Below are 24,197 nucleotides of genomic sequence, written 5' to 3'. Positions count from 1 at the left end.
AGGTACATGCCCCCTATGCCTTCCCCAGTGGTGCACTCAACAGCAGGGAGTCGCTGTCTCTCCCTATCCCATGTCCCCATGGACAAACCACCCACATCTCTGTTCTGCTCTCAGCAAGGTCACATTCACTCCCCTGTATGAGCAGCTCCTGTCCCTGCCCCATTTCCTCACCGTGGAGGCCTCGATCTGCCTCCTCCCCCACAGACTTACTAGCCAGATACTGCTTTCCAAGCTGCTGGGCTGCATTCCCATAAATCAGCTATTGGATCAGTATTGGCGGATATGACTGGCTAATAATTGTCCTTCGGTATTGGCCAAGAAATCTTTATCGGTGCACCCCTAAAGGATGTGGAGGCCACAGATGTTGATTTTTTTTGAGTCAGTTCTGGTTTAATTTAATTAAACAAAGGTATAGATGGAAGCCTGAATTAGACATTTAAGTAAGTATGAGAGTGATGTTGTAGCCGTGATGGTCCAGGCATTATGCAAGGCCACCTCTAAAAGATACCACCCTAAAAAATCCTTGTTTCTCATGTTTAATGAAGTAAGGCTAAAAAGTGCATTCATTGTGCAGCAGAATAAAATACAAAAAATACCTAAATACTAAAAGAAAAACTCTAAGAATTATACTAGGTGTTGCTGTAACACAGGTTAATCATGAGCTACAGGAGTTAAACTTCTTGATCTAAAACCATGATTCTCTACTGTCTGAGCCAGGGGTCAGTAGCCTTTTAGGCTGGGTCCAGATGAATGCCACCACGTGGTGCCACATACCATATGTTCAGCTGTCCTTCATGCTGCAAGGGAGCAGTGTAGAGGGGATTTTTTGACCCCTAGATATCCAGGGATCAGAAAAACCCGCACTGAAAAAAAGTGGAGTGGAGCATACACCGGCAGTGTATGCCTCTTAAAGCTGGAGCCTGGCTGGCCAGAGCTGTACTCCACTGCTGGCTAGCTCTGCGTGGCAGGAGCAACACAGCTGCAGCCCTGGGAGGCCCCCAGGACCCCAGTAAGGCTGATGGGGCCAGCCTAGTGCTGACCTCAGCCTCTCCTACCCCACCTGGGGTAACTTGCTGAATGCCAGAGCATACGTGGCATAGGCATTCTGCGGGGACAACTAGTGACAGCACAGGGTGCACCACCACTAGTTGTCCCAGGGAAACCAAATGTCCACACACGTCTGGACATGACCTTAGCGGTGAGCTGAAATACCAAATCTTGATCCAAAGACAGACTACCCTTTGCAACCTAACTGCCACCACCACCACCAAGTTTCCCTGCTGCTGAGTTGTTGCTGATGCCCTGGCTTCATGGGCTGGATTAAATTGCTTGGTGGGCTGAATCCAGCCCATGGGCCATATGTTGCTGACCCCTGGTTTGGGCTAAAAGATCTATAGCTCAAGCAGATGGACTGTACACCTAGCTGTGATTCAGTCTCAAGAGGGGCAGAGAGTTGCATTGTGATGTGGAACTACGTTACAGAGGTAAGGTTTTTTTTTTTCTTTTTAATTGTAACTTGATGTTGAATCAGTGTTGCAAAGTTCAGTAAGTACAAGTCCAAAGTCCTGCACTTTTGACAGAACCGTCCCACAGGTTAGGAACTCACTGGCTAAGCAGCAGCTTTGCAGAAAAGGACCTGGGGGTTATAGTGGACAATAAACTTGAATATGAGCCAGCAGTATGCTAATGGCTTTTGTGGGCCTTGTTGCCACAAAGGCTTTATTCTTGTAGAATAAAGATAATGTGCACATATTTTGAATGTTGCCACGAAGGCCGATGGCAACCTGGGCTGCAGTAATAGGAGTATTGCCAGCAGGTCAAGAGAAGTGATTCTTCCCCTCTATTTGGCACTAATGAGGCCACCTTTGGAATACTGTGTCCCGCTACAGAATGGGTGTAGACAAATTGGAGGGGGTCCAGCAGAGGGCAACAAAAATGGTTAGAGGGCTAGGGAACATGACTTACGAGGAGAGGCTGAGGTAACTGGACATATTTAGCCTGGAGAAGAGAAGGCTGAAGTGGAATTTAATAGCAGCCTTCAACTCCCTGAAGGGTGGCTACAAAGAGGATGGAGTGAGACTGTTCTGAGTGGTGGCAGATGACAAAACAAGGAGCAATGGTTTCAAGTTGCAGCAAGAGAAATTGAGGTTAGATATTAGGAAGAATTTTCTCACGAGAAGAGTATTAAAGCACTGGAACAGGTTACCCAGAGAAGTTATGGAATCTCCGTTCATGGAGGTTTTTAAGACTTGGGTAGACAAAGCCTTGGCTGAGATGATACAGTGCAGATGGCTCCTGAGGTTTCTTCTAGTCCTAACTGTCTGTGATTCTAATTAACTCTTATTACAGCACTGTGATGCTGAAAAATGTGTGTTTCTCCATTTGTAGAATAAAGATAATGAGACATGCAGAAATGGAAGCTTGCCTGATGTCACGTAATGCATTGTGATAGAGAGTAGAGCCTCGGTGTTGTGACTCAACTCCCCGCTCTTACCAACAGAATTTGGCCTTGTATTATTGTAGTTTGCATTGAATTTTCTGGTTCTGTTTCCACCTGGAGCTGAAATAGCAATGTTAAGAAGGCACCTGGCTACATTTGTTTTGTTTTTGTTCCAGACAGTACAACAAACTGCGAAATCTTATGAAGGATGCCCGTCATGACTGTATTCTGTTTGCTAATGAATTCCAGCAGCATTGCTATCTGCCAAGAGAGAGGGGAGAATCTATGGAGAAATGGCAGACCAGGTTTGTTTTAACTAATAACCATATGTTGCATTGGACATAAACATATGAAGGTATGGATAATTTATGTCTAAAAATGTAAGGCACTGGATATATAAAATGTAATGCTGTTGTTTGCTTGGCCATACAGAAATATAGTGGCTCTCAACCAGGGGTCCGTGGCCCCTTGAGGGACTGCAAGCAGGTTTCAAGGGGCACATAGGGGCTGCAACTGCCTGGTTCAAAGAAGAACATGGATTTTCTCTTTTAAAGGAGAAAAATGTAGGAAGCTCCAGGTTTCCCCTTGCAAGCTCGCAGTGTTCCAGCCTGCAAGAGGCTGCGTGGGGCTGGCAGGTGCGGGAGGAGTCTGATACAGCCGGCAGCATCATGTGTATGTGTTTGTGCACACATGCATGTGGGAACCAGGCAGTGATGGAGAGCAGCTCCCCACAGATGAGATGTGTGAGGGAGTAAGGGGGGCATGGGCAACATGTCAGGGGGGTGGGAGAGGAGCATGTGCTCACCCCCTGATTTCTGCGCTCACAGCGGGCACAGGGCTGCAGAATGGCTGGACTGGCCAGTGGGACCTGGTGGAGTGGGCAGTGAGACTTGCTGCCACTGCCAGGACCTCTGCGCCAGCCATGCAGCCAGCAGCAGGAGGAGAATTCGACTAGTGTTGTGAGGAGCTCTTATTGCCGGAGGGGAGGTGGGGTGGGAGGCAGCGCGGGCAGCCTGAAAGGAGTGGCAGTGTCATCTGCCCCACACATCCCCCCCTGTTGTGGGTCAGGCATAAGGGGCGCCAGCAGAGCTGGGGGTGTGGGGGGCTGCAGGCCAGGAGTGAGGGGCACCAGCAAGGCCAGGAGGCTTTGGGTTGGGAGGCAGGGGACTGGCAGGGCCAGGGGGCTGCAGGTTGGGAATGAGGGGGGCCTTGAGTCCAAAAAGTTTGAGAACCACTGCAGGAATACATAATAATTGAAGTTTTAGATTGTCCTTTTGTGATTAAGAAAGTGTTCTATATTGTTTTTAGACATTTTTGTGTCTCTTTTTTTAATGTAATCCCTGTTTAATTATACTTAAAAAAAAATTAAATTGAACTGAAGTCAAATTGGAGCTGAGTTCTCAGGAAAGCTTTACCAAAAGTAAATAGAATATGTTCTCTTCAGAATGTTCACACAGAACAAATGTAGGCCTCTTCTGAACAGAGCGTGTGTCTATAAATGAGATAATTGTTAATAACCTTTTATTTTATCTGAATATTTTCATCAGTGGTCTGGAAAACATTAGGCTAGACTTTCAAAAGGTTGAGTGTTACTTTCATATATAAAATTGCTTTCGATACTTGCTCAACTTTATGCTTGCATATCCAAAGCACCATGTTTATATGCAGTTCCTTGATTTGTATTTGTATGTGAAGCACAGGCATGTGCACACATTTTTTGACATAAAAGTAAATTGCAGGCTTTATAAAAATGATTGACTAATTTTGTTCTCTGCTTGGAAACTGGTATATTCCTACTAATACCTACCGTCAGATGCTGTAGCAGGTATAGAGGAGTTGGAACTGTGACCACATTCCAGTTTATTTTCCACAGACTTGCATTCAAAGGAATACAAAGCTGTATTGGGGATATATGTGGATGTGCTGGGGACAGTGTAAGGCTCCCAGTGCATTCTCTACCATTAACTTCCAGAGAGCACCCAGGATGAGAGAGCTAGGATTTTGTTTGTCTATTAGGTGCATGCTAACCTGTTTTCCGAACTCAAACATACACACGTTAGAAATGTAATGACTTGTATAAAGGTCCTGGAAATGTGTTACATGATCATAAATGTAATCTGACACAAAGCACGTACTTTGTTTTTCCAGGAGTATTTACAATGCAGCAGTCTGGTATTATAATCATTGTTTGGGTCAGATGCCAGTTGTTATGGTAACAGAAGATGAAGATGCTATCAGACAATATGGAAATGAAACAGAAGGAGTGTTTGTGATTTCATTCAAGGTAAAGTACCAAAAGAAATAGAAGAAAAGACATCTTTGTGTCACTTCACCGTCATAACAAATCAAGCCCTTTTAAAGACCAGTGTATATTTTATGTCATCTCAAAGATTTTTTTGGAAAATAATACAATAATAATGTTACTCTGTGTGCATAAATGAACACAAGGAAATCAATATTATGAATATTATCAGAATTGGTGCTAAAACAGAACCTGGAAGAAAACAGCTCCATAAAAAAGGTGTTCCTTGCTCAGAGAGGCCTTGTCATCATTTTTTCATTCTTTAATTTAGTGTTAGTGAACAGCGAAAGACTGACAGTCTACATTACTGAAGTCTACACTGCAGTTAAAGCACAGTCACCAGCAGCACAAGAGTAATCCACATTGCTTTACTGGTGTATTGTAGTCTTGACTAATTGGGATTCACTATAGTAGTGAAAAGGAGTTGATTTTCCATTACTTATTTTGTTCCTGGTGTCTGGGAGATTGCTGGGCAAAGGGGAAATACCTCTGGTTGTAAAAAAAATGTTGCCAAGCTAATCACCTCTAAAAATATTATCTTTTTCAGATCTTTAAAGTACTTTAAAGGAAATTTGATTTTTTTAAAATAATTTCATTGTAATAGTCTAAGATGCTATCCTAAAAATAGTTTGTTGTTTATTATTTTAAAAAAATATATCCTTTCTCTACTGTGGCATATTTGTGTTGCGATTGGCTTTTGGTGTTTAAGCTACTTTGGAGCGGACACTTGGCTACCACAGAAAAGCACTGTGTATTTAGACAGAGTGTAGTAGGAATGACAGTTATTACACAGAATTCTGTTGTTTTTGCAGGAAACATTGTTAACTGAAACATAAATCTCTTAAATCTTTTGTCCTCCATTTATAAATTATGTATAGAATTACTTGGATAACTTTTGGGTGGACTTAAATGCTGCCCATGAACTCTTTGATTCCATACTTCAATCTCGACGTGAACGGGAGAGTGAAAGCCAAGAAAATAATGGGAAGGAGTATCCTGAACATCTTCTTATGGAAGTACTGGAGGCTGGGATCAAATCTGGAAGATACATACAGGTAATATATTATTTATAAAGTGTACATAGAAAAGTAAGATGAAGCTGGAGAGAAGGAACTCTTTTTGGAAGTGTTCAACAAAATGGATATGGTGGGTGGGGGAGGTGATATGGAATAAAGAAAAAATGGAAAACTCTTGCAGGAAAGAAGCACAAAAGCTAGAGTATGATCAGCAAGTAAAAGGACTAAATTGCAAAGATACTGAGCCTCTGATTTCCCTTGAATCCAGCCCAGATCATTAGTATAAAAATAAGATATTACTCCCTTATGTATTTGGTGGCATAAGTTTAACTGTTAGTGATGTGTGTCCATATCATGAAAAATTAAACTTACCACAGGAGACCAGCATTGTTTCCTTTGGCAGACATAGGAAAGAAGCAAGAATAAAATAAGCATAGAGATTTAAATTTTACCTCTAGGTTCAGGATCACATGTGGCAGTGCAGTATAAATCAGGCTTGAAGTAATTCTTGTGTTATATCTGTTTGAATAGAGAGAGAACTGTAGTCTTCAGAGCTTTCATCAGCACCAAATAGAATTAAACATCTAGAAAGAATTCTTAGCTCTTTCAGTAATTCAGTATTGTCGGTTCTGCATTGTATATTCTCCCTATAAAGAACAGCATTATCTTACTCAAAGTATTTTGTGAAAATGATCAGAAAACGTCTCTTTAAAAATGGATTTTTAACAATTGAGTTATTTTTCAAGCTAGTTGTATTGAGGCATGGAGATTTTCTTTCCTTAAAGCTACTTCTATTTGTTAAATGCCTTTTACTTTATTTTAGGGTATCCTGAATGTCAATAAGCATAGAGCACAAATGGAAGCTTTTGTTCGACTTCAGGGAGCCAGCAGGAAAAAAAAAGGTGAAAAAGTTTACAGTTAAATGTGTACAATAAAAGAGTTTACAATAAAAGCTTCCATTTCACATTATAGTGTCCCCTTCCAGCCTACTTGGGAACAAAAGTTTCCAGGCTCTCTATAAGAAGCCATGTCAGCCCCTCAGTCATTAAGATAGTGATGAAAGGGAATTTTAAAAATGAGGATGTGTAAAATTGGAATCCAAAAACAGTTCTGTGTAGACCTCTTCAAAAATAATCATCTGTATTTAGCTTCTCATTTTCCCACTGCCTGCACCTAAACTGATGGCTTCCTGTGTCCTGCTAAAGGGTTTATCTGGACCTCTCCACAAGTGGACCCTAGCGGACATACTTATCCTGTGTGCTTTGTTTTGGTGTCAGTGCAGCCACTTACATGGCTGAAGTTAGTTAAGTAAGTGCAGAAGTGAAAACAGGAAAAGGGAAATGATGTGGGCTGGTGATAGAATCCAACATTTTTTTATCTAAGGCTCCAAACATAAAACTGCCCGATAATTCTTTCAAGAACTGGAGGAAGATTTCTCATCTTCTTGTGGCATTGGGTACTTACTAGTAATCCTTTTGGGTGCAGCTATGTAAGAACAGCCATTTTGCTACAAACTGTTATTTCAGCAAAACACTGCTGAAGGAGGCAGTGTGCAACAGATTTATAATCTTATTTAACTATTATTACTTCAAACTTAGATCTCCAGAGTGATATACTTATTTATGGTACCAAAGCTCGGAACCGAGCAATCCATGGTGATGTGGTAGCTGTAGAGTTATTGCCCCTGCATGAATGGAAAGGAAGAACCGTTGCTCTTTGTGAGAATGAGGCTGATGAAAAAGCATCAGGTGATACCTCCAGTGAACCTATGCCTACAGGTAAAGTGGATCATGATACAACGTAGGTTTGGAGTATTTGCTTTCCTCAGCTTGCTGGACTATATTGTGGTTTTAATGGTAGGAACTGTCCCGTCCTGCCCTTCCAAAATGTCCTGGTTTATCATCAAGGTTTAACATACCATGCCATAATGGTATGGTATTGATATTACACAGAATCATATTAAAAGAACGTTATTACAGTTGCAAGTGAAGCAGTCAAAAGTTAGGCAGTGTCAGGATTCAAGTTGCCAGTGCAACCTTATTTCAGCCTTGTCCAGCAGAAGTATTTTCATACAGCCTGTAATTACAGGATCATATACAACTTTTTCCGTAGCACTCCAGCCGTCATCAGTGCACAGGGTAGACCTCCTCTGGAGATGAATCAGGGCTGTGCAACAAAGGAGACAGTTGTTTGTTGAACTCCTGTGTTAATTTATTGCAGAACCTGGTGTACGCATAATGAAGGAAGCAGGGGACAGTAGGAAGAGAAGTGATGGTTTTGTGGTTAAGGCAGTTTCCATGGAGAACTGGATTCTGTCCCACCAGTGGTACAGCGTTCCTATGTACTGTTAGACAGATCACTTCGAACTTTCAAAAGTGGTTGCCAGTTATGTTTTTCTCATTATCTGGGTGCCTCCCTTGAGACCCTGGGCTCTGGTTTGATACTAATGGGAGCATTTTATATAATGGTTCATTCTTTGTGTCAGGTCCTAGTTATTGCAAATTGGTGCCCAAATTTAGTGAATGCTTTTGACCTTAATCACTCAATGCCTTGGGAAAATGGAGATGATAATACTTGCTCATGTCATGGGGGTATTGTGAAAATAAATTCATTAATGTTTGTGAAGCACTTGGATGCTATTGTGCTGAGGACCATAGAAAATCCACAAGGAAAATTAATAATTCTTTTTTTAGAGCAAGATTGAAAGATGGACAGTAAACAAAGCATGGGATATGCATTGAACAGCAAGGAGAACACAAAATATCAAATAATTGTTCATTAAGAGACCATCATCCATTCTGTGCACTGAAAGAGGCAGGAGTCATGTGGAAAAAACAGTGTGGGCTCATGTAATTAAGGATGGTATAATGCATACACACAGAGGGGCAAATTATAGTTGCCTGTGCAACTTTAATTCTGATACTTCTAAACTTCTGATTATTTGACTTTGCAACTATTGTGTTCTCCTAATATATTTTCTTGTGAGTAGCGTTCTAGCTCTCTTTACAGTGCCCCTCCCCTGAAATTCTATTACATTGATGCCCCTATGGTCATCACCAGGGTTTGGGACCTTTAGGTCCACTGCACAGACATGTGCCATTTAAGCAAATGAAGTAAGTGATAGAAGATTACAGGGATCTACAGGTATCATAGCTTTTAGCAGAGGAATGGTGTGACTCATCAATCCTGGGTTCTATTCAAAGCTCTGGAGGGGAGTGTAACCTACTGGGCAGAGACCAACAGTCTGTCTTCCCCCAAGTTGCCGTCTCTAACCTGTCCTTTCAATCCTGTTTCTTCCTGACTCCTGGCTCCTCATCTCAGTCTTGTCCTCCTCACTTAGCCAGATCCTGTCTCTACTTCTCAGGCTTCTTTTCTTAATTTCTTTCACCAGAAAGTCCTAATTTCATCCCTCTGGAGTCCTTATTCTAGTCCAGCCGTTACCAATCTGTGGCACAGGTACCACCAGTGGTACATAGACAACCTGTCAGTGGTACGCGTTAAGGGTTTTATTATAATTACTTTATATGATAAAAATTTGCTGGTGGTACTTCAGGTTGTATGGTTTTAAATTGGCGGTGCACAATTTGTCGTAATTTGGGAACCACTCTAGTCCTTTTGCTCAGATCAGAGTTAAGGCTTTAGGAGACCAGTTTTCTTCCTGCCATAAAATGCTGAATGATTTTAGCCTTGTAAGCAGTTGCCAGATTCTACCCCACTGTTAGCTGCAGTTCAGTTGTGAATTAAGAAACGTTCTGCATAGATTGTATAGTTGAGGTGTTCAACCTGTGGGCCAGATCCAGCCCCTAGCACCATGTCATCCAGCCTGCGGGGCTGCCCTTGGGTCCATGGTCCAGGGCACTAGATCATAGAAGAAGAAGAAGAAGAATCATAGAAGATTAGAGTTGGAAGGGACCTTAGGAGATCATCTAGTCCAACCTCCTGCTCAAAGCAAGACCATCCCCAACTAGATCATTCCAGTCAGGGCTCTTTCAAAATGAGCCTTAAAACCCTCCCAGGATGGAGATTCCACCATCTCTCTAGGTAACTTGTTCCAGTGCTTCACCACCTTCCTAGTGAGAAAGTTTTCCCTAATATCCAACCTAAACCTCCCTTGCTGCAACTTGAAACCATTGCTCCTTGTTCTGTCATCTGTCACCAGTGAGAACAGTCCAGCTCCATCCTCTTTGGAACCCCCCTGCAGGTAGTTGAAGGCTGCTGTTAAATCCTCTTTGTCTTCTTTTCTCCAAACTAAATAAATCGGGTGGTGCAGGGCCTGATCTAGGTGGGTAAGAGGCAGTGCAGACCCTGGGGCCCAATCCAGGTGAGCAGGGTCCAATCCAGTATGTGGACTTGTCCCATGCCATTCATTTGCCCTGCGAGCACCACTTGCTATATGGAATATGGGTCCAAATCTGCAAAGCAAATTAGTGTCTCTTAAAATAAAGAACCCTTTTTAAATTCAGGTTCATCAAAATATAGTTGCAGAAATGTCAATTTATTACAAACTTGTCTTTGAACAGGAGTATTTTTGATTTTGCTTAGAACATATTCATAACTTTCAGAATAGTACAGTGCTCACATAACTGCAATATACAGCTTATTAGACCCCTGTTGTATGTCACATTTTGTTATGAGTCCTAGTGTAGACTTATGGCACGCCTGTTCATACAACAGAAGATTGGAAGATTCATTACTTCCACAAACTACTTTGTACTTCCTACCTAACCACTCATTAGCCAACAGTGTTTCTTGTTCAAAGGTAGAGTTGTTGGAATCATTCAGAAGAACTGGAGGGATTATGTGGTCACTTTTCCATCCAAAGAAGAGAGCCAGACCCAAGGCAAAAATGTTCAGAAAATTCTTGTTACGCCATGGGACTACAGAATTCCCAAGATCAGGATCAGTACACAGCAAGCTGAAGCACTACAGGTAGAAAGATGCGACTATTTGTACACTGTATATTCCAGTGCATGTTTTATTTAAGACAATAATAATACCAACGGCGGTAAAAGAAAGAAAAAGCTATTAATAATCCAGAAGCAGGGAGGGTATAATGAACACCTGGCATGCTGTCATACAGCTTATGTATTTATATAAGTGGTGCTAAACCTCATTAGATTCAAGGCACCCCTTGGGAAAAATGCCAGCTCTTAGCTTTCGTTTGTCTTTTGCTTATGAAAAAATAATAGAACAATTCTTCTGTGGCAAAGAACTTGGAAAGCCCAAGGTCAGATTGTTTCTGACACTATAAATTCCTATTTAAAATCGCTGTGTTTATCTTATGAATCCTGTGTAGGTGTTGGCATACCTAACAGTGCTACTGTTATGCACCACCTTTAAAAGATTGTCACAGCAGCTGCAGCATCTTGGTTGAGAATCACTGCAGTATAGCAATGACCACACACATACCTCATGTAATTTAAACCACACGAGTCTCCTTCCTTCTGATTACTGTGATAGAAGTGCACAGGTGTATGTGTAGTATAGTTTGACTGATGCTGCACACTTCAAGTTAAAACAACGTGGCCCAGATACTTTGCTGCAGCAGAGGTGTTTTAGGGGCAGAATGCGTGCCTTCACAAAGCAGCTTAGGTTCACAGATTCTCTTTCCCTGTACAGGTTAGAGTCTAGGGTGTGCATAAATGCAGTGTATATGTATTTTGGTTTTTCATTTAAAGCTGTGGTTTTGTTAAATGCTTCTGAATGGTCTTTCATAAGGAGAAACAAATGTCCTTCAGTGTCTATTTGCATAGTTCCCCAAATATTTTCTTCTGTCTGTAAAATTATTTTTAGAGTTGCTAATCTTTGGATTTCACAGGTTGCCCCTTGATTAGCATTTATGTTGATTGCTTTTTAATAATGAATTGCTGTTCTAACATAAGAATTATTGCTTCCCTACAGGATTGTAGGGTTATTGTGCGCATTGATGCCTGGGAGTCAACTTCTGTATATCCAAATGGACATTTTGTACGAGTTCTAGGACGAATAGGCGATCTCGAAGGGGAAATAGCAGCTATTCTGGTGGAGAACGGCATTTCTGTTGCTCCTTTCTCTGAAGTACAGGTTAGACTTTGTGGTTAACTGGATTCTTTAACACTGGTTCTCAAATTGTTGCTCTTTAAGGAGAGGGGACCTACTGATGGTTTGAAGAGTTAGCTGCCAACGTAGTGCCTTTTTATTTACCTGTTTCCAGTTTCTAAAAATTAAATGGGATACTTTTCTAATGTCAGTTTTCCAAGTATGTAATCACTGTGTTTGTCCCAAGGAAACAATGGATTTGGAAATCGCAGTGAAGTGATTTGAGATAATCTCTGTGTTAAAATGTACTTTGCACTGTAAATACGAGCACCTCTGGTTTAGGATCTTCATACTAGGTGGAATGTTGAAATAGTACTGTCTTTTGATCTGAGGACTCCTCAGGGTAGGGGTGGACAAATCAAATTCTGAGGGCTGCTTGCAAGGTGCACTTTCCAGTCGAGAGCTACCACTTACAGGATTGGCTCTGACCTGATGCAGGTCCTCAGCACGTTAGCAGGGTGTGGGAAAGTGGATCATCTATGCACAGACTGATGAATTGCCATGTGATGAGGACACAGGACTTGCTGTTTTACTTTTAAAATTTCTTTTGTTTAATACAGTGGTTAATGCAGAAATATGGAGGGCCATTGGGATTGCTGTGGTGGGCTGCATGTTATACATCTGTGCTTTAAAAACTGTCAAAACTTCCAAGTTACATTATTAGGGAAGGGGTTAATGCCCTGTGAAGTTTTGATTCGCTTTTGATATTTATAGTAGTTTAAAACTAAGCACAGTAGACAGATGCAAAAGACCAAATTCATTCATATTTACCAGAACTGCATTAATACTTAGGTACTTGTCTCCAAAAATCACTGTGCAGGAACACTATTTTAAAGCACAAGGAAATTGATGCATTCTATAAGATAAACATGATGGGCGGACTTGGAGAATGCAGTGAAAACATGTTTATAAGAGTTGCCTTTCTTGGATGAAAAATTACAACAACTTCATAAATGCAGCTACTGTTGTGTCACTGAAAAAGCTCATTTTAAATATAGTGTAACCTTTATCTGTAATACGTTTACAAATTGCCAATATCCTATTTGTGCAGATGTCGGAGATGCCAGTCAGCACCTTGGAGAATCCGTGGAGGGTGAATCCAGAGGAGGAACTGAAACGTGTTGACTTGAGGGATACGCATTTAGTATTTAGCATTGACCCAAAAGGCTGTGAAGATGTGGATGATACACTCTCCGTTAGAACATTAGCCAATGAGAACCTAGAGCTAGGTGTCCATATTGCAGATGTAACCCATTTTGTGCCAGTAAATTCTTACACTGATCTTGAGGCTAGAGCAAGGTAACTTATTTACTGTGAAGTGCAGAGCATACTGCAGGAGGGGAACTTGGAAGCTTATATTGAGGCTGTCCTAAATCATGTAAAAAGATTACTGAGAATAAGAAGCTTGTTGCTCTTCTTAAAGAGTTGGTGACTATAAAAATAGCTTCCTCAAAATAAATAGATGAAGTAGTACGGTAGGCTTCCCTACAAAGAACTGGCCAATAGGGACCTGGTGCTTGCCTCGGGGGAAGAAAGGATTTGTTGTGGAAATAAATATCTTCTGGTGGGCTTAGCTGCTTCTTTATGCATGAAATGCTTCTTTCTCATTTCCTGAAATCATATATCCTTAATTAGCAGTATTTGATATGATTAAGTCTTGGTCATTGTTCTGTTTCAATTATCAAGATTTAGATATAATTAGAAAGCCCTTGTTTATTTTTGAAGGAATGTATCTTTACAGAAGGTAGAAAAAAGCCCCCATTACATGAATACAGTAAAGTCTCTGTCCTAGTTGAAAAATTTGCAACTGAGGATATTGAGACTGGATTTTCATTTCCCACATACGGCAGTCCTTTTTTAGTTTTGGAACTAATTTTTTTAAATAGACTGCTTTATGCAGCTGCAGAGTAGTAAGGTAGTTGATAATTGGCAGAAGTGCATTAGATAGAGCCTCTGAATAGTTTGTTTTATGTGACTGCTTAGGCCTTATCGCTTCATTCCTGAAAATATAATGAAAGTTGATGGTGCATGAGGGAAGTAGGATTTGCCCCATATTTTGTAAATGAATATTTAAATAACCTGAGTACATTGCTGCTCTTGTGTGTATTGTGTAAAACTAACCTGTTAAAATCATGCTGAGATTTGTATCTTGTTTTGCTGAAGCTGTGCTTATGCTGCAGACTGCTTGAGAGATGTACACCAATGAGTCCCTTTGAAGAGAACAATAAATGTGCTTTATCCTCAGGGCGACAACTTATTACTTAGCCGATCGTCGTTATGACATGCTACCCTCTGTCCTGAGTGCTGACATATGCTCTCTTCTTAGTGGAGTTGATAGGTAAGACTTTCATAATATTTATGACTAATGTGGGATTTATACGAGTAACTTCATTATTGTTACCAGTAGTTACCTGAGTAAATCCCTTGTACAGACCTCCAAGAATAACGTTTCTGAGAGCACACACATAAAGATCACAAGCAGAGTACAAGTAATTTTGTGAAACCAGTAAGGAATTCTTCCTTAGGTTTTTGTTGGTTGGTTGGTTGTTTTTAAGATGTATTTTTATTGCATATGGTTTAGTACTTAATGGGCACATCCACAGGTGTGCCTTAATGTGCATTAGTCTATTTTAATGTACATTAAAACATCAATAAAAATGTGCTATTTAGTTAATATGCATTAAAATAGGCTAATGCTCGTTAAGCATCACTTGAATACTGTGTAGTTAATGCGCATTAAGATAGGCTAATGCTCATTTTCTTAGTATACCTCACAACAGAGGTACTAGATTTAATGTGCATTTATTAAAGCATGTTAATGCATGTGTAGACACTTGTCTAAATAACAAAATTGCAGAGTTGCATGCATTTGAAAAAGTCACCTTTTCATTTGTGGAAATATTGGTCCATGCCCTGATCCTCAAAGAATTATATATGTAGTGAAATAGTTTATTTTCTAATAGTAATCCTTTTAACCAGTTGAGCACGTACACAAGTCTTTGGAAGAAATGAGGCTTAGCATTCAGTCAAACTGCAACATTATGTTGTCAAAGTTTATTCCTGAAATAAACAGTTGTTGGTACCTAAGAATCTTCTTTGGAGAATTCCTGTAATTCCCACCTCTCTCCGTTTAAAAAAAAAAAAAAAAGATTTTTTGGATATGTTTAATGCTGACAAAGCTGTTATTGTAAGAGCATAGATTTCTTTCTTTGTTCCTGTTTAAAAGTGACAAAGAATAAGATGTTTTGCACATTTCACTAAGATGCCTTACTGCAAGCTGTCCAATTTCTGAGCAGCTGGGGGCTGCGGGCTCTGTGGGCTTCCCAGGCTATGCTGCCCTGCCTCCAGGGGCTTAGGAACAAAAAGCACAAGCTGGAGGAAGGAGCAGGGGACCCAGAGACCCTGGCAGAGCAGTGGCAGGAAACAGCAGCTAAACACAGCTTGCAGGCCAGAAGCTGGAGAGCTCTGCCTTACACCAGAGTGCTGTAGCTGAGTAATAGAATACTAAATATGCTTGCTCTTCATTTATTTTACACACCATCTTGAAGGGTGAAAGGCAAATGCATTAAACAAAGACACTGCTGATGCCCCGTTTGCTTTATTAAGTCAAAGAGAATTTTTGGTACAAGAAATGTAAAAGAATCTGCAGACTTGGATATGTTTCAAGTTCAAGTTGAGTAAAAACTAAGTACTGTTAAATAAATACATTGTGATTTTATTTTTCAGGTATGCTGTAAGTGTCATGTGGGAACTGGATAAAACTTCTTATGAAATACAGAGGGTCTGGTACAACAGAACCATTATTCGATCTGCATACAAACTGCACTATGAGGCAGCCCAAGGATTATTAGATGGAGACCTAAGTGGTGTTGATGAGATCCTAGAACTCAAAGAACTGGATGAGAGAACTAGACAGCAGAAGCTGAATGAACTGGTGTGGGCAATAGGGAAGCTGACTGATATAGCTCGACATGTTCGGGCTAAACGTGACAGCTGTGGTGCGCTGGAATTGGAAGGAGTGGAAATCAGAGTGCTGCTGGATGATAAGAAGAACATTCACGACCTCATCCCTAAGCAGCCACTGGAGGTGCATGAGACTGTTGCTGAATGCATGATTCTTGCCAACCACTGGGTGGCAAAGAAGATTTGGGAGAAATTTCCGCAACAAGCCTTGTTACGTCAGCACCCTCCTCCACGACAAGAGTTTTTTTCTGAACTTCGAGAATGTGCCAGTGCTAAAGGCTTTGTCATAGACACATGGTACCGTTTACTTCTCTTAATTTAAGTGCTTGAAGAAAAATTCCAGTGATTAGTTATTTTAACTCCAGAGCTGGATATATACAATGATTAAATTCAAATTAGAATTTTAATAGGTATTTTATAATGCTTTTTAAAAATAGTTGTAGCTTTTTTAACATAGCTTTTCAGCAGTTTGGGATTGCCAGTCTGGTGATGAATGATGGGTCAGACCAAAATGGTACAGAAGCATTTTAATTGTCAAACATTATTCATCCAGTCAGTGTGAAAGAGCCAGACTAGTTTATACTGAAATTTAAAACTGTATTTGAGCCTCATTTGCACCCTGGTTCCTCCAGTGCTGGTCCGAAAGTCTGTCCTCCTTTGAGTAAAGAATTTTCAGTGGAATATAAGTATTTAAGCAGATTTAATTTACGTCTAACTTACAGGAGGAAATACAGAGCTGTGTATGTCATCTCTTCCAGAACTCGCAGGAGCAGAGGCTATGCATCCATAGCTGCCTCCTTTTAGTGGCACTGTAGCTTATCCCTCGCCATCTACAGACAGGTGTGCGGCAGTGGTTCTCAACTGGGGTGCTGTGAGACCCTTTTAGGGGTGCTGTGGTACAGGTGCCACCCCTGTGGCAGCCCTTGCAACTGCCCCGTTCACATTGTGCCTAGCCAGATAAGCATAAAGCAGGCAGGGGCGCCTGCTATTGCTGCGGCACTTCCTGGTCTGCTCCCCCATGCTCCTTGTGGAAAGAGGCAAGTGGGAACTGTCCCACACGTCTGTTTCCAGGAGGAGTGTGGGAGGGAAGTGGGGGCAGACCAGGAAGGGCTTCAGCAAGAGTGGGTGCTTCTGCCTATCTTAGACATACCTGCCTGTGAACAATGCACGTGGGCTGTTTCACGTGGATGCGGTGGTGGCAGCAGCACCCCAGCTGAGAACCAGTGAGGTCAGCTGAAGCAGCACACCAGTGGTTCTCAACCAGGGTGCTGCCAAGTGAATGTTATGGGGGATGCACTGTCTTGAGAGTGCATGAAACTGCCTTTGTTTGTGACAGGCTGTTGTCAAAGTAGGAGTGGAGCAGCCCCTGTGTTCCACTCCTTCCTCTCCTCATATTATGCACACGAGGCGCAGAGAGGAAATGTTGAAATGAAGTCTGGCTTCCCAAAGCTGCTCCTGAACTTTTTTTTTGTAGAGAAGTTTTAATAATGATGCAGAATGCCATCTGGTTAATGCTACATAAATGGCATGTTGCCTTGCTGCTTTTAATTGTATGGTCTAATATTCAACAATGGCATTATTTTATTCAGAATTAACTCTTTTTGGTAGGTCTAATAAAGCCCTGGCTGATTCTCTGGATAGAGCAAATGATCCCTTAGATCCAATTGTGAACAAACTGCTGCGATCGATGGCTACTCAGGCTATGTCCAATGCACTCTACTTTTCCACTGGCTCTTGTTCTGAAGAAGAATTTCATCACTATGGTACCTATTGCTTGTCCCTTTTTTACATTTCCATGTAGTTTTTAAATGCTGAGTTTCTAATGGCTCCTTTTTTCTCATCATTGCTGTCTTTTGTCATAGGACTTGCCCTAGATAAATACACCCATTTCACTTCTCCAATTAGAAGATATGCTGATATTGCTGTCCACAGACTGTTAGTAGCAGCCACTTTAAAGGACACAAAAGAAAATATTAAGGACAGTTTGTTCAGCAACAAAGATCTTGATGAGTTGTGCAGCTATATTAATAACAGAAACAGGGTAAGATGGGCAAATGGGGTTTTGTGGCAGGGTTTTGTACAGTATCTCCTGTGGGGTGATGATCCTGACTGGGGCCCCTGCAGGCAACAGTTACATACACTCATGTTACCCTCTAATTAAAATAATTTAATTCAATACAAAATTAGATAGGAATCAAATGAATACAAGTAAAACTTGAAATTGTCACTCTGGTTGGGCCATAAAACACAAAAATGATGCATAACCAGGCATGCAGATGTTGAGCCCACTTGAGTGCAGATGGAAGCATGGGAACAAAGACATTACTTCCTGCACCTGTACAGAACAGCCATTTAATACGTCTGCATGCTGCCTGGGACCTCTCCAATAGTTTAAGAAGTAATTAGGTTTGAACATGCTTAATTAAAAATCTCCTATCATTGTTTAAATATGTTTCTTTTATCGAAGGCTCTGGAGTCAGAAGGGCTTGAAAAGCCCACAGCACAGCTTGGCACTCTCTTGTTGTCTGAGCTCTTCAGTATTTTGACAGTGCAGTAGCAGTGCGCAAGCTGATTGTGCACTGCAAGCAGCATCAGTGGCAAGAGACACTTAAAGCCAGACTAAAAATACCAACATGTTTTCTTTCCCTGTATTTTTCTGTATATTGATGTGCTAAGAAGCCAGGAACTTTCTGTCTGGAGTCCATGTTCCAGTCTAGTAAACACCGGTATTTCTGGCTTGGGCCATGCATGTATTTGAGGAGAGACTGGCTTTTTATTAATTACTTTGTTTCCTTTCCTTAGCTGTTGCACTACTAATTATTTCCATTATGAGAGGGTTAAAGATGCTTCATTTCCTCTGATGAAACAACTTTATTCTTCCATCTGTTCTCGACTATTTTACCAGAACTGAAAACTTTCATTTCTAAAACTTGAGAGCTCTCAGCATTTGAAGTATTAAGAATTTTAAAAAATATGTACACCTTGATTCTTAGAATAGGTTGCCTTCTCCCAACCTTGGGTTAAATAATTGAAAAACGAACCTTCAAAAAACACCTTTCAGTGCCCCTGCCTATATGTACATGCTCGACTTCTTCAAATGAAATGAAAGTTTCATTTTGCCAGTTCAGAGTCTAAGTTAGGTCAGGCAAGTTCTGCTGATATAAGCAAATTTTCCTGTTCTTGAGCTTTTAACAGAGCAACTAATGAAGTTGTAAATCTGTGGGGACATAGTGTGATAAGATCTGTAAGGGACAAATAGGTAATTTAGATTTAAAGGGTAGCTGAATTTGCATCACTTTTGAAAAGGGATGGTAAAGGGGAATATAAATTGAGTGGGGGTTTTTGGGGGGGATGTCTTGCAGGGACTGGCTGTCTTTCTGTTGGCAAGAAGCCCTTTTATTCCTCCAGTGATTTTTCTGTATCAGCAGCAGGGGCTGGGTCCTGCAGCAGACTCTAGCTAAAAATAGGCTGATGCATAAACCAGTCTCAGTCTAAGATACAGAGCTTGAGAAAAGGAACCTGGTCAGGGTGGAAGCAGGGGCAGAAACGGCCTTCCTGAAGGAGGGACTCCTGAGGAGCTTTGTAGATTGATTATAGTGGAGTCAATCCTGATCCTCTGCTCCAGCTAGATTCACCTAGTCCAGCTTCTCCCCTGGGAATGGAGTTGGAAATAAAGACTTCCTTTTGCAAACAGAAAGGAAAAGGATCTGTTATAGATTTCCCTGAAACCAAGCAGAATTAACCACTTGTCAACCTGACCCTACCAGCATATTCAGTTATATCCGAGTCAACAATGCACGTTATATCCGAGTAGTACTATTATACAAACATGAAAGCGTATCTGTCTTTTTGGCTTTACAGAGATAAAACATGAGGCAAATATCAGTAGGCAGCATGGGTGGGAATAGATCCAAGGAGTCTTGCTTCTTAACCCAGTGGACTTGCAACACTTCTGTTGCTTCTGTTTCTCAATGTAACTGTTAAACAGATTGGCTGCTCCTTAGATAGGGTTTAGTTGCACCAGGAACGTGGTATTTACGTAACAGGCTCCTTAAGACAGCTGCAGCTGAAGACCACGCATTTTTTTACATGTAGTACTTCCCACCTTGGGGCAGGGACATGGATGGCAGCCTGTGGAAGAGACGGGATATGGCCAACAGTAGCTCAGGGAATCAGCCCCATGGTGCAGCTGGGCAGGAGTCCTTAGGGTGTACGGCCCGCTCTTCCCCCTGTGGCCAGAGCAGCAGAGGTACCCCCAGGGTCACGCTGGATTCCCTCTGCACCATCTGCTGACTCCAGGGGGGATGCTTAGGTTTGTGGCCCACAGGAGGGAGCTGGGTTGCCAGCAGCAGCTTGCTGCAGCAAAAGGTTGCCAGCTTTTGGAGTAGATAAGTCTATTTTTATAAAAATACAATAATGAAATGACCCTTCTAGAAATTTATAACTTGAAAGCCAAATCATCTTCTGCAACATTGATTTATTATGATCATAAACTCTTCATGGGGGTTCTCCCTTCTCACAGGCTGCACAACGTGCCCAGAAGCAATCTACTGAGCTTTTCCAGTGTATGTATTTCAAAGACAAAGTTGCTGAAGCTGATGAGCGCTGTGTAGCAGATGGTGTTATTTACTCAATTCGAACAAATGGTGTGCTTGTTTTTGTACCGAGGTAAGTTGATTAGAGTTTATAATTAGTCTAGAAATAACATGGGGTCACTGGGGTTTTGGAGGGACACTGCTGGTTGAGAGGCTGAACTACCTCGCACAGCCCTTTTCCAACTGCAGCAAGCTTAGGTTTCACTTTCAGCTGTTTCTGGTTGGAAGCAATACTTTCTATCCATTAATTCAGGCTACAGAATATAGTATTTACCTATTCTGAATACTTAAAAGTCTAACTTAAAAGAGCGGTCAGACTGCCTTCCATTGCCTCGCTATCCTTGCAACTGCCAGAGCAATTTGTGTCATAGCAACCCCTTTCAGCTCACTTTCTCCCAGGAAAAGAAAAGAATTGAAGTGTTTCACTCCAAGTATATTTTTGAGCAGCAGAAAGGGAATCGAACAAAAGGCAGGTCTGTATTCAGGGAAGGAAACAGTTTAAAGCTGCACCCTCCTTAGCTGTCTCTTACTTTGCACCCAATTCATTTCCTTAAAGCTGTTTCATGTAGCTGATACCCAGTTCTTATGTTCTTAGTGAGGATGGCAATTGTGCCTTTCTTGCAATGTCTCATCTGTATTTCTGGGTAGAGAAAGCATAGTACATATAGGGTGATTGTGCCCAAAAGCTTGTAAAGAACTTGTTTCCAACTACTCAGTTGGTGTAGTAAAAGATATCAGATTCACCCAAAGAACACTGCTGGCCTATGTCCTTAGACTAACATGGCTACAAGCAAAAATCCAGCATATATCAGTTGAAAGCATTTGTGGCTCATTTTATGTGGACCAACAGCTAGTCATAGAACAGATCCTGTGAGAGCAACCAGAATAGAGAAACAAATATAGACAGGCACTTATCTGTGTCAACCCTTCAGCTTGTAATTAGCAGCAGTCTCTCATGTGCTGTGGAGCAGTCCTTATATGAAACTGTTTTTAAGCTTTTTGCACTACATCAAGATTTTTAAGTTAATCTATTAAATGTTCTGCTTTTAGCATAATTCAGCTGTACTGAATTGCATGAGTAGGAATAAGAATTGCTGTTATGCAGTAGACAGCTCTGCCTTTCACTGTTAGAAGAGCTTTTCCCAGCCCCAAATGGTGTCTGTACACGAGCAGCGAGGATGCTCTGATGTGCTGTAATTACAGAGCATTGGAGTAGACTCAGTTGACTCTGCTTCTCACGTATCACTGCCCCCATGCTGAAAAATGGCAGCAGGGGCACTTTAACTAAAACTTGTTCAATGAGCTTTAGTTAAAGCACCTCTACCACCATTTTTCAGCACGGGGACACTCTGGGTGCTTTTAGAGCAGGTCTCAGAGCCACTTCAATTAAAGAGCCCCCTTGCCATTCCCAGAGTGCTTGTATAAACACCCCAAAGGACCAGGAGCTGCTGGAATTGCAGGGATAACTTGGTCTCTTCCTCTCTCAACTGGAAAATTAGGTTTGATTAGCTGATGATTTTCCTTGCTCCCTGATTGTGGGTTATAGAGGTGGTGAGGTAGACTTCCACATTGGTTAACTAGGGGAAGGTAAGACGACAAAGAGATATTGAAGCAAGAATAAACTCCACTTCAAAAAAAATTCTGCAAGTGTGGTTACCTATTTCAGTTTTGTATCTTTCCCTTTCCAAATCCCTGGTCTGTATAGTTAGAATAAACTTATGAATAAGATTAGTTTGCTGATCTGATTCCTTGTATGAAAAATCATAATTCTTACTTTCACTTTCTCTATCCTATAGGTATGGAATTAAAGCTCCTGCATATCTGAAAAATAAGGAGGGTTTAGTCATCTCTTGTCAGTCTGATGGGAGTTGTGAATGGAAGCCCGGTTTTCTCCAGCACTTCCAAAACAGAATTACCTCCACTACAACTGCTGGAGAATCTGTTACACTGAGTCTGTTTGAACACATCACAGTAAGTGTCTTCATTTAGAAGAAAATTAAAGGAATTACTAAGTGCACAACTTGTGGGGAGGAAATAACATTCTGTACTCTCTTTCTAAGGTAAAAATACTTGGGCAGTCTTCCCGATGCCACGCTGACACCCTCAAGCTCGAGATAGTTAGCAACACACCGTACGAGACAACGGACGCTGACGTTTCTCAGAATTCCCATGTAATGAAAAGTGACTTAGTGAAAGAAGTAACCAAGTCTGCAGAAGAAGCTCAGCTTGCCCAAGAAAGAGCCAGGGCTGAAATAATTCAGGAAGAATATCAGGAATATTGCCAAACAAAGGGAACTAGCCTGTATCAACTACTGGAGGAAATCAGAGACCTGGATCTGTTAGATGTATCAGCTGGTAACAGAGCATGAAGTGTAACATGGTCTTGTTGCATGCTGCTGTATTCCACTTCAGCAGCTTCACTCGATTTTAAATCCTGTTTTTTAAAAAAAGGAGGTACTGATCTTTAAAACTGATGTTTTAGGAAATTGAGAAACTTTTGGTATTTATTTTAGATAAAAGGTAATATTTCTACCTGATGAAAACAAACTTGAATTTGTGTTTTAGATGCACAATGAACTGTCGCATTCAAGACTTAAATGACCTCGTCAGAGATTCATCTTACTGAAAAACTCATGATTCTGATTTAAGAGCTACTTGGAATTTATTTTTCTAACTAGATTTTTAAAAGGAATCTAAGTCAGTTTTGTATTTGTTTATAAATAACGATATCCAGTGATGAACGTATTAGTACAGATGCTACTTGTCCATGTAAGGTTTCTGCAGATTGCGCAGTGGCTTTTAATTGTTTTACCTAGGTCAGTTATCCAATAAAACACTGTAACTGATAAACATAGCCTTAAAGAACATTCATGTATTTAGCCGAAACCCATTTATTTACAACATGCTAGCAAAGGGCAGGTTTAGGAAGCCTGGGTCCACTATCAATATGAAAAGATGTCACAAATGAACGTCAGTAAGTTGGGAAGAGACTGTCTGCTTACAGGTGTTGTTTAACTGCTGTATGTAATGTTCATTTCATTAACTTCTGCAGTACTACCATACTGTAAGAATTACTCAATTGTTGAACTGATTCTCTTCCTAAAATGAGACATTCAAAGAACCTGCTATTACCTTTTGAACAGAAACATGGGACAGTTTCAAAAGTACAGGAGGGCAGAACAGAAAGTAAATAGTTGCTGTGAAAGGCAGGAGCCTTTCCAATCAATCCTTAAATCAAGTGTAGTTCAGCTTCTGAACGGGCCTACTGCAACACTGGTCAGGCCACAGCTGGAGTACTGCATCCAGTTCTGGGCACCGCACTTCAGGAGGGATGTGGACAGCATGGAGAGGGTCCAGAGGAGGCCACTCACATGATCGGGGGCAGCAGGGTGAGCCTGTTCAGCCTTCACAAAAGAAGGCTGAGGGGGACCTGGTGACCGTCTGTAAACTCACTAGGGGGAACCAGAAGGGTTTGGGGGAGACCTTGTTTCCCCTCGCGCCCCCTGGCATAACAGGGAATAACGGCCACAAGTTGTCAGACAGTAGGTTTAGATTAGACATCCGTAAGAACTACTTCACGGTCAGGGCAGCTGGGATCTGGAACCAGCTTGCAAGGGAAGTGGTGTTGGCTCCTACCCTGGGGGTCTTTAAGAGGAGGCTTGATGCCTACTTAGCTGGGCTCAGATGATCCCAGCATTTTCTCCTGCCCAGGCAGGGGGGTTGGACTTGAAGATCTACGAGGTCCCTTCCGACCCGACTTCTATGATTCTACGAATATCATCTCTTCAGGCTGCTTTCACAAC

At 41.4% G+C, this 24,197-nt stretch overlaps 1 protein-coding gene across 1 annotated transcript in view; it reads left to right on the top strand.

The window, feature by feature from the left end:
- DIS3L (DIS3 like exosome 3'-5' exoribonuclease) overlaps window positions 1–24,192 on the top strand; it is a 29,863-nt gene extending 5,671 nt beyond the window's left edge. Inside the window, exons 3-17 of the mRNA XM_090029946.1 lie at window positions 2,617–2,745; window positions 4,589–4,724; window positions 5,621–5,797; window positions 6,582–6,660; window positions 7,357–7,536; window positions 10,518–10,687; window positions 11,660–11,821; window positions 12,888–13,135; window positions 14,082–14,174; window positions 15,563–16,096; window positions 17,408–17,562; window positions 17,662–17,840; window positions 20,322–20,467; window positions 22,191–22,365; window positions 22,455–24,192. Of these exons, the coding sequence (XP_089886072.1) occupies window positions 2,617–2,745; window positions 4,589–4,724; window positions 5,621–5,797; window positions 6,582–6,660; window positions 7,357–7,536; window positions 10,518–10,687; window positions 11,660–11,821; window positions 12,888–13,135; window positions 14,082–14,174; window positions 15,563–16,096; window positions 17,408–17,562; window positions 17,662–17,840; window positions 20,322–20,467; window positions 22,191–22,365; window positions 22,455–22,763 (2,872 nt within the window). The 3' untranslated portion in view covers window positions 22,764–24,192. The remainder of the gene's footprint in view (window positions 1–2,616; window positions 2,746–4,588; window positions 4,725–5,620; window positions 5,798–6,581; window positions 6,661–7,356; window positions 7,537–10,517; window positions 10,688–11,659; window positions 11,822–12,887; window positions 13,136–14,081; window positions 14,175–15,562; window positions 16,097–17,407; window positions 17,563–17,661; window positions 17,841–20,321; window positions 20,468–22,190; window positions 22,366–22,454) is intronic.
- The last annotated feature ends 5 nt before the right edge of the window (window positions 24,193–24,197 follow it).

This window comes from Crocodylus siamensis, chromosome 15 (assembly GCF_052110815.1).
Source record: "Crocodylus siamensis isolate JL-2025a chromosome 15, ASM5211081v1, whole genome shotgun sequence".
NCBI classification, from domain to species: Eukaryota; Metazoa; Chordata; order Crocodylia; family Crocodylidae; genus Crocodylus; species Crocodylus siamensis.
The sequence above is the reverse complement of the archived record's forward strand: the minus strand, read 5'-3'. Positions and strand labels throughout refer to the sequence as shown.